We start from the raw sequence: 10,110 nt of genomic DNA on the forward strand, positions 1-10,110 counted from the left end.
AGCTTTTGTTTAGAACTCCACTCACTGATCTTGGCAACGCGCTCAAATTGGTCAAGCCAGTCTTCGATGTATTCAAAGGTGCTACCGTGAAAGCGATCCGGGATTTGAAGCTGAAGAAGGGTTATCTGTGGCGGGCTGGACAAACGGACGCTTTCGAGATCCTGTGGCAGGCTGGCGTCGGCCATGGACGGTGATGGGCAGTGTCTGGACGAAGGTTCCTGCAAGGGGGCGAGCTCTGGAGCAACGCCTTGCAACCAATGACTGAAACGATGCACAGGCGTTGCAATGGGCGACAGTGTAAGGGCTCGATGAACAACTACCAGGAGAGTCCGGAGCATCGGGTTGTCGTACCCTGCATCTCCACTAGTGTCGTGGTGCAACAAAGACAGGGGAGGAGGACAAGTATAAGAAAAACAGCTTGTTTTAGTAGACAAGCCTAGAGATTACTTCTTCGTCTTCTAATCTCTGCTAGGCTGATGCACGTGATGAAGCCTACTAGAGCTCCCATCATTGTCCTTGTCGTCGATATGAAAGAGACGCGGTAATATAAGGTTAATTTTCTACTACATTTACACTAATTACGCATCTATCGCTAATTTTACCTTCTATAATTTTTGCTTCTGATGGGCACTGCCGAAGCCACCTTCCAGACACCATAGCCTTGTGCAAGCCCTGCTTATCCCAAGAAAACTCGCTCCATTTTTCGGAAGTGTGCCATATAGCAGCTGTCCATATCTACGGCAGAGCACCCTTTAGAGGGGTATAGTGCAATGCCGTTGATTTTCTACTTATTGGCATTAATTACACTCATATCATTGTCACGATCCACCCGAGGCATGACATGGTCGGCGTGTCTGTGCCACATGGCCCCATCTGGCATGCGGACGAGCAGCGATGAGGCGCTGACAGGAGGCACCAACTGTCCAGCAGACCAGGGTGGGCCAGGACGGAAGTTCCTGGTGAAAACTAGAGCTCTCGACTCTCACAAAGGCCCGGGACGGCACCCTTGGTCAACAGCTAGCTTCTGCTTCAGCTGCTTCAAAAGCACTGTGGATCGGAGGTCCGGATGCAAGATGTCCAAGGGGGTCTTGACCATTAGACACAGCAGGAGCTCACAGGGGGGCACGGCCAGTGACATCGTGAGGCGTGGTCCGGTACTGAAACAGTATCCGGGCAATCTGAGTCCGGAAATCCCCAGTCTGGCTTTTCTTGAGCTTGTCTTTGATGGTTTCCACCACCCGCTCGTCTGCACAATTTGAAGCTGGGTGGTACGGCGAAACAATCATCCGGCGGATTCCGTTCTTCGTCAGCCAGGCCAGGTACTCTGTGCTGGCGAAAGCAGGACCATTGTCGGACACGATGACATCCGGCAACCACTGGGCGGCGAAGACCTGTCGTAGCGCTGCAATGGTTGTGCCTGCTGATGGAGTGGTGACAGGTAGAACCTCCACCCACTTCGAAAATGCGTCCACCACCACCAGGAAGTAATGGCCATTAAAGGGTCCCCCAAAATCCGCATGTAGGCGGGACCAGGGTCTCTGTGGGAAAAGCCAGGGGGTGATTTCCACACGACGCGAGGCTCGCTGATTCTCCTGGCAGATTTGGCAGCTCTGCACCAAGTTAGCGATGTCTTGGTCCAGGCCAGGCCACCAAACATGGGACCGGGCCACCATCTTGGCCTTTTCTATGTCAGGATGACCCGCGTGCAGCAACTGCAGGACCCTGGACCGGAGACTTTGTGGGATCACCACCCTCGAACCCCACAGTAGGCAGCCCTGCTGCAAGCTCAGCTCAGCGGCCTTGTGGCTATAGGCTTGCCGCACCAATTCCTCTTCACGGGACACCGCCTTGACCACCTAAGACCGGACTGGGTCCCGGCTGGTCGCTTAAGATACCGCAGATCTGGAGAGCACCTCCGGGTATGCGTGTTCCAGCATGAACACTTCAGCAGGTTCTGGAACAGCATCAGGCACCTCTGGCAGGGGCAGGTGGCTCAGGGCATCAGCAGGTCCCAGGTCCTTTCCCGGACGGTAGACCAGCTGGTAACTGTAAGCTGCCAGCCTCAAGGCCCAGCGTACCACTCGAGGTGATGCTTGCACAGGAACTGCCTTGTCAGGCCCCAGCAGCCCCAACAGCGGCTTGTGGTCTGTGACTGCCTCGAACTTCCGGCCCCACAGGTACTGGTGGAAGCGTTCGACACCGACGCCAAACCTTCTTTGTCCACCTGGCTGTAACGTTGCTCTGCAGCATGAAGCCGTCGAGAAGCAAGCGACACAGGGCGTTCCTGGCCATTTTTGTCCCGGTGTGCCAGGATGGCTTCCACACCGTACGGCGACGCATCTACAGTAAGGACGACAGACTTGGCAGGAACGAAGTGCACCAGCACTGGAGCCTTAGTGATTAGCTCCTTGCTGTGCAGGAAGGCTCGGTCCTGCTCCTTCTTCCAGACCCACTGTTGACCATCTCGAAGCAGAAGATGGAGCGGCTGTAGATGCCGCGACAGGTTCGGCAGAAAACTCCTATAGAAGTTGATGAGGCCCAGGTAGCTCTGAAGCTCCTTCTTGTTCTGGGGCTTAGGTGCCTTGAGCACCGCATCAACTTTGTGGGGAGCCGGGGCTAGGCCTGCCTGGGAAATGACATGTCCCAAGTACTCAACGCTGGGGGCTAGGAAAACACACTTTTCTAGCTTGAGCTTGAGGCCGGCGTCCTGCAGTCATGCCAAGACGTTGTGCAGGTTCTGTAGGTGGTCCCCGTTGTCGCTGCCAGTAACCAGGATGTTGTCCAAGTACACTGCCACGTGCCTCATGCCCCTGAAGAGGTTGTCCATCTCCCTCTGGAATATGGCTGGGGCCGAGGCCACGCCCAACGGTAAGCGCGTGTACTGAAAGAGTCCCAAAGTTGTCGATATAGTGACATACTTCCGGGAGGCATCCTGGAGCACCAGCTGCTGGTAAGCATCTCTGAGGTCGAGCTTGGGAAACTTCTGTCCACCAGACAATGCTGACCAGAGATCTTCAATCGGGGGAAGCGGGTACTTCTCGACGGTAGCGACGGGGTTGATGGTAACTTTTCCAAGTGCAAGTACATGTGTGTAACTCGCAAGCTGGACATCATTAACCACCGGTACTTTCTTAATTCCACACCCTTGACTAAAGTTGACTCTTACCGTTATCTAGGCATTACTATCACTAATCAGCTTAGGTGGTCTGCACACATAACTCAACTTATAAATGACTGTTCTAAATCACTTGGCCTACTCAAAAGATCGATTTTTCTGTCTCATGTTCCCGTACGCAAGCTCGCCTATGAAACATTCATTCGGACTAAACTTGAATATGCCTCAGCAATTTGGAACCCTTACCAGTCCTATCTTACTAACTCGCTCGAAGCAATGCAGAATCGCACAGCACGTTTTATTGCTTCAAACTATGACTGGCATACAAGTATAAGCGGCATTAAATCATCCCTCAGCATCCCTAGTCTAGAACATAGTAGGAAGATTTCACAACTTTCCCTCTTCCACAAACGCTATTACAATTTCCCACAACTCAGGAACACTCTCTTACTTCCGCCCAACCGCTATTCTAAGCGTCTCTTTAACAACCTGAGTCTACAACGTCTCCATGGTTCCTCAAATGCCTTCAACAACTCTTTCTTACCCAGTGCTATTGAATCGTGGAACGCGCTACCCAACAGCATAGTAAATGAAAGTAATCCAGATAAATTTAGACACCTCTTGTCATGTTTTCTAAACCCTTAACCTACCAGTACTATGCTGTTACTCTAACGTCCAAGTTCTTTTTTTTCTCCACTTTTCTGTTATATTGCCGGTTGTGTTGCCATTTCTACGTCCGGTTCGTACCTTACTTTATTTTTTCTTGCCCGTCGTCTACTAGCAGCATGCATACTAAGTTTTGTTTGCCGTTGTACTAATGAGTTAACCATTGTATAATGAAAACCATAATGTTTCTTGATGCTTTTGCCCCTCCCTTATGTAATACCCTGAAAAGGGTCCTTAAGGGTCAATAAATGATGATAAATGATGAAATCCCTGCAGGTCCTGACACTGCCATCTCGCTTGAGAGAACTGGCACAGTGAGGGGGAGTGGGCACCACCACAGCGACCACAGGTACTGCCCTTTGTCGCCAACTCGTTGATCGCTGCTTCCGCCGACGGTGAGCCAGTCGCACGGGCAATCTCGCCGGCATCCTTGGCGGCAGCTTCCATTGCCAGCGCTGCCTTCATGGCGTCGACCAGCGATGCGTCGGGAAGCTCCAGGAGTCGCGTCTGCATGGCGGGGTTGTTGATTCCACAGACGAAACGGTCCCGGAGCAGCGGGTCCAGTTGGTCCCCGAAGGTGCAGGCATTCGGTAACCCTCGTAGCGCAGCAACAAATTGCCCGAGGGTCTCTCCTTCCCGGCCGCTCCGGTTGTTGAAGAGGAAACGCTCCATTTGTGTGGATGGTGCTGGGTTAAAATGCGAGCGCAGTACGGCAAGCACCTCACCCAGCGTCTTAACGTACAGCGTGGCTGGCTTGAGAAGGTCGAGCAAGAGGCTGAAGATGCGGGTCCCGCAGCTGGCTAGGAAAATGTCCCGCTGTTTGGCCTCAGGTGTGTCGTTTGCCCGGAAGAACACGTGGACTTGCTCCTCGTAAATTTGCCAGGCGGACCCATCTCCCTCGAACGGCTCGAGCCTTCCGTACAGCGGCATGGTGACAGCAACGGGGGGCGGTGTTTCGCTGCGCGCGGCGGCATGGGACGATCCATGGGTACTCGTTGCCAGTGTCACGATCCACTCGGGTTCGTGAACAAGGGAGGGCTCGAGGCACCCTTTGATAGACGGACGCTCCGCAGCATGGTGGTGCTGAACGATGACTGACCGGCGAGCAGCCGTGCTCGTCGGTGTTTATTGCGGTGCGGTGACCAAGGTTGCCTGCCGAGCTTTAGCAGGCCACCAAGCCTGGCAGCGAACGAACATTATGCCTGGGGTGCGTCTCATGCTTGCTGCAATCATTAATTTTACCTACTCAGCAACTAATACTAGCTTCTTGCCTTGTTGAGACCTACATTTTGATACCTCTTATGACTCGCTATGACGCTCTGGTTGCACAAAAGAGACATTCTTTTTTTCTGGAAGTGATTGCAAGATACACAGATATGCTAAACCCATGTGAAGTCTGCTAAGAAGACCTTGTCTTCAAAAAGAACACAGCAGTGGCAATCGATTACCACACAGGGAAGCCTGATGGAAGCATTAAAGCCCATACACTGCATGGAGCTCCTTCCCAGCTTAGTGCCCACAATACATGATCGATAACTTCTGAATGAGACTTCACTGTCAGCACTTAGCATTATTCGCCTGTCTTCCTATCGGTTCGTAAAACCCTAAAGCTGAATCTGTGCTAACTCATGTAACCTCCTCTTCTTTTTTTCCTTTGACATGTAGGAGTATCGACAACAAAGAACAGCCAGGACACTCAAATGCCTTATTATCTACATATTTTCATATTTGGCAACAGTGGGTGCAAATATAAATAAATGCTAAAACGTACCGCTCCTTTAGATGCAATTGTACGTTTTCATGCAAACAAAACCAGTGGAGGTCGCAGCAGTGAAATTGAACATGAAAGGGAAAAATTGTCATCCATCTGAGAGTAGCATAAAGCAATGTACTATCGGCCAAAAAAGTAAACGGACCACGGCACCGCTGGCCGGAGCGGCTGCGGGGCCGCACCGGGGCGCTGCTATCTCGCTCCGCGCGCTGACGGCGAGAGTGCCCCGAGTGACGCCAGACTTCGCCCTCTCTCTCTTACGGATCCTTGTCACGCTTGATAAATTTCTAGTGCGCTGTTCGGTTGCTCTGCTGCTGACGGTCGCGACGAAGGGGACTGTGCATCGCCGGTAGTTTAGCACATGGCGCTGTCGAACAGTAGTGGACGGCCGCGGGGCGTCAAACCGCGCCACTGAGAAGGAACGAAGACTCGTTCTTAATGTTGTTTTGCTTATATTCACCATACCTCTCATATGAGTGCATTTCGCTGGCGTCCACCGCTGCTCGATTTTAGACAACACAACAAAAGCAGCCGCAGCGGCGGCTACGGTTACGCGCGCTTGCAGGTGCCAAGCTTTACTGCCGGCGCGGGTTCTCTGTCGATATTACTTTTCCGGCATTGTCTCCAGCAGTGGGTTTATTAACTATAGCAGTGCGCCTCTTCACACTGCTTTAATTCGCTACTACTATACACAGTCCGTTATGAAACTTTCCTTATAAAAGTACCGCCAGAAAGAGATTATTGGAAAGACTAATCGGAAAGACAAGTCGCTCGTGAAAGTCTATTCACGGAAGAAAATAAAAATTGGGGTTCCATGCGTTGAAGAGGTCCTCAATGGGATGAAAATTCGCCGTCGACTGCGATGACTTGGCCTACTCGCCTTGGCATCAAGGCGAGTAGGCTTGATGCCAAGGCTAGCATCAAGCCTACTCAAGGTAGCGGCACAGATGTACTCGCTGAACATACTTGGAGTGGAAACGCAAAGAGAGAAGAACTCTGCGTCCAGGTGAAATGCCGGGAGGGGTGGGAATGATTTAAACAAGGGGCGGTTAATTTAGAGGCTTACTAACATCGTCGAGCGTTCGTACAAAGCAAAACCGGCTTCTCTCTAGCAGACAGCATGGATGCTCCTACGCTATGACAACGTGCAACCCACGTGATGGAAGCAGAATGCTATCGTCATGAGCCAAGGAAAGACCATCGCATCCAAGCAAACTAAAGCAAATGCACTTCATCGCAGCCAAGTGAGTTCGCTGAACACATTAGCTGGAAAGCGCACTCCGCAGCAAGTGTCTGACAGCCTCAAAGTGACACTACATGCGAAGTGCACTCGCTCGAAGTGTCACTAAATTTGCCCATCTGACTCGGGTATAAGATGATAGGGGGAGAGAAATGTTACAATAAAATATACGTAAACAAAATAGAAGGACGTAGGTGATTTGTTGTAGTGCAGTCGCAATGACATGAATACAGAGGGCATTGTGTATTGCATCATGTGCCTTCAATGTCTGTGTAGTTGTGCCTGCAGTGAAACAAACTTGAAGGCGATTTCATTCAAATTTTTCACCGTGTGGATTTGTGCAGAACTGATTTGCCTGACACAAAAGTTAGGAGAACGCCTCTCCATCTACTAACATGACGCCCGGTGATTAAATTGTATTGTTTGCATGCGTATTGTAGAGGGAACGCAAGTAATATTACTGACAATTGTGATAGGTATTGTCAATTTATGTGTGTGGCTAGGTTTCGAACAAGCTATTTGTTGAAATTTAATGCTCATTGCATGTACTTCATGTCGGTCCTTGTTTAACTGTGCATTAAACTTGTCCCCACACCACACCAACAATGCTGAAGGTTAATCGCTGCCACGTACTACAAGATAGTTTTCCCAAAAACGATGGGCCTCAAGTAAATGTCACCGTACAGACTTACGCGCCGATAGTTTTCTTCTGTAGTAAACGACGAACTTAACTTGGATAGCATAACAAACGAGATTGGGCGAGACATTGGTCCAGAACAAAATACATGCAGTAAATAATAACACCTCTGTTATTCATAGTGCGGGCAAATTAACTGCACCAGACTATTTACTTGTATTGTCTGTAATTCAGCAATCACAAATATAAAATTACAGGACACCTTGCAGTCGTGCCAGTTTCTGTCAACCTTCAGGCAGGGTTCGACGCCACAGGAAAACACGCCGGCCCACAAATCATCGTACTGTAGCACACCATCACCATCATCAGCCTGGCCATGCCCACTGCAGGACCAAAGGCCTCTCCCATACTTCTCCAAGTACCCCGGTCATGTGCTAATTGTGGCCATGATGTCCCTGCAAACTTCTTAATCTCATCCGTCCACCTAACTTTCTGCCGCCCCCTGCTACGCTTCCATTCTCTTGGAATCCAGTCCGTAAGCCTTAATAACCACCAGTTATCTTCCCTCCTCATTACATGCCCTGCCCCCCATTTCTTTTTCTTGATTTCAACTAAGATGTCATTAACTCGAGTTTTTTCCCTCACCCAATCAGCTCTCTTCTTATCCCCTTTAACATTACACCTACCATTCTTCTTTCCATAGCTCGTTGCGTAGTCCTCAATTTCAGTAGAACCCTTTTCGTAAGCCTCCAGGTTTCTGCCCCGTAGGCGAGTACTGGTAAGACACAGCTGTTATACACTTTTCTCTTGAGGGATAGTGGCAACCTGCTATTCATGATGTGAAAATGCCTGCCAAACGCACCCCAGCCCATTTTTATTCTTCTGGTTATTTCAGTCTCATGATCCGGATCCGGGGTCGCTACCTGCCCTAAGTTGATGTATTCCCTTACCGCTTCCAGTGCCTCGCTACCTATCGTAAACTGCTGTTCTCTTCCGAGAAAAGACGCGGAATGCGGGAGATGGAAATTCAAGACGATGAGCAAAATGTGAACAAGGTGAATGCAGGAGCATGCATTCACCTTGTTCACGTTTTGCTCATCGTGTTCTCTTCCGAGACTGTTAAACAATACTTTAGTTTTCTGCAGATTAATTTTTAGACCCACCCTTCTGCTTTGCCTATCCAGGTCAGTGAGCATGCATTGCAATTGGTCCCCTGAGTTAGTAAGCAAAGCAATAGCACAACCGCGGTTCAGTGAACAGACATTCGCCTCCGCAGCACAATAAAGACACAGTCATCAAGAACCTATGCAAAACTGCACAAGGAGTTTTTCAGTAGCAGTTAACGCGATCGACTGTCGCGTTTGCGATGTTGCTCCACTTGCGACGTGTTCTCACAGTTCAGTCAAAAATGGTCAGTAGGGTGAGGACAAACTCAAAGTGAAATAACATTTGTTTTATAGTGGGCAATTGTGCTTGGTGCTTACCTGTGCCGACATTTCGTGGTTGCTTTCGGCTGGTCACACCACGACGAAAGCTCGATCAGCTCACAAGCTGCACTGCGCGATTAACCACCACGTTTCCAGAAGCACTCTTCGAAAGCGCAAGCAGCAATCACGAAGCAGTGAAATAGCCAGTTCGCAACACAAGCAACACGACGTACCCAGCGGATCGCACTACGTGCCGGCAAAAGACACGACAGCATGAAAAACGCTACAGAGCTGTCAGAACATTCACGACGTTATTTCGACGGCGTGGCTAGGGTGGCTAGAAGGGGAGGTATGAATACCGGCGGCGCTTTCCTTCGGGCGCGCGCGACCCCCTTGCGCACCGATGCCACCAGGGGGAATGTGGCGCTGCCGCTTGCGGCGGGGTACTTGTAGCCTCGCTGGCCTGCGCCTCCGTGCCTCCGCTGTCACTTGGTCTCGTCGCCTCTTTTAAGGTGGTTCTTTGCGACAACCTGTCATTCGAGGGCGAGATGCAGTCGGCAGCGAAAAAGAAGACAGAGCGTTGGCGCTTTGTGCCCGGATGTGATCCTGGGTGCAGGAAAACCTCAGAAAAAGTATCTCTTCCGTTCCCCTGCCTGCAAACAAACGTTTGCCGAACGGGATCGAGCGATCCCAATTGGGCCAGGCTCATTGAAGCTATGACATCGAGGTTCACTGCAGAAGTCATGACGTTATTTTAACATAGTTTTTCGCTCAAAATGGTGCATGATTGTTGTCTTTGGCATTTTAGACGGGGCAGCAAGAAAGAGGCCACCCTTGAAACTCTTCCGTTTCTTGATGAATGTGAGGCTCACTCCAAAGGGCTCGGCTTTCTTAGAAACAGTACTTCTGAAGGGCTGAGGATGAACATCCATTCAACAAAACACCTTCTAAAGTACCTTGCAGAAAACGCTGACTTCATGTAACAAACAACATGTAACAACAGTATGTAACAACAGTATGTAACAACAGTATGTAACAAATGTTGCTTGTGCACATCCAGGTGTCTAAGCTTCTACAGTCTAGCAGGAGCGCCAAGGCGGCAATGTGCCGTCGGATGTCCTGGAGTTCTTGTTATCTGTTGAAGAGGCGCTGGCTGAACAAGAAAGCCACAGTGAAGACAGCGTGAAGGCTGTGCCAACTGATGCCGTGCAAGTGGCTTTGGACCACCAAAGTTATGTAGAGCACCGCAGCGAC

General features: G+C 50.4%; 1 protein-coding gene across 4 annotated transcripts in view; it reads right to left on the minus strand.

The window, feature by feature from the left end:
* Positions 1-9,219, minus strand: part of LOC142568072 (uncharacterized) — a 132,117-nt gene extending 122,898 nt beyond the window's left edge. For 3 of the 4 annotated variants that reach the window (XM_075678167.1, XM_075678166.1, XM_075678168.1), the window contains exon 1: positions 8,914-9,083. In XM_075678167.1, the coding sequence (XP_075534282.1) occupies positions 8,914-8,925 (12 nt within the window). In that variant the 5' untranslated portion in view covers positions 8,926-9,083. The other variant, XM_075678165.1, reaches the window with a different exon arrangement.
* Positions 9,220-10,110: the final 891 nt, after the last annotated feature.

This window comes from Dermacentor variabilis, unplaced genomic scaffold (genome assembly GCF_050947875.1).
Source record: "Dermacentor variabilis isolate Ectoservices unplaced genomic scaffold, ASM5094787v1 scaffold_16, whole genome shotgun sequence".
Classification (NCBI taxonomy): domain Eukaryota; kingdom Metazoa; phylum Arthropoda; class Arachnida; order Ixodida; family Ixodidae; genus Dermacentor; species Dermacentor variabilis.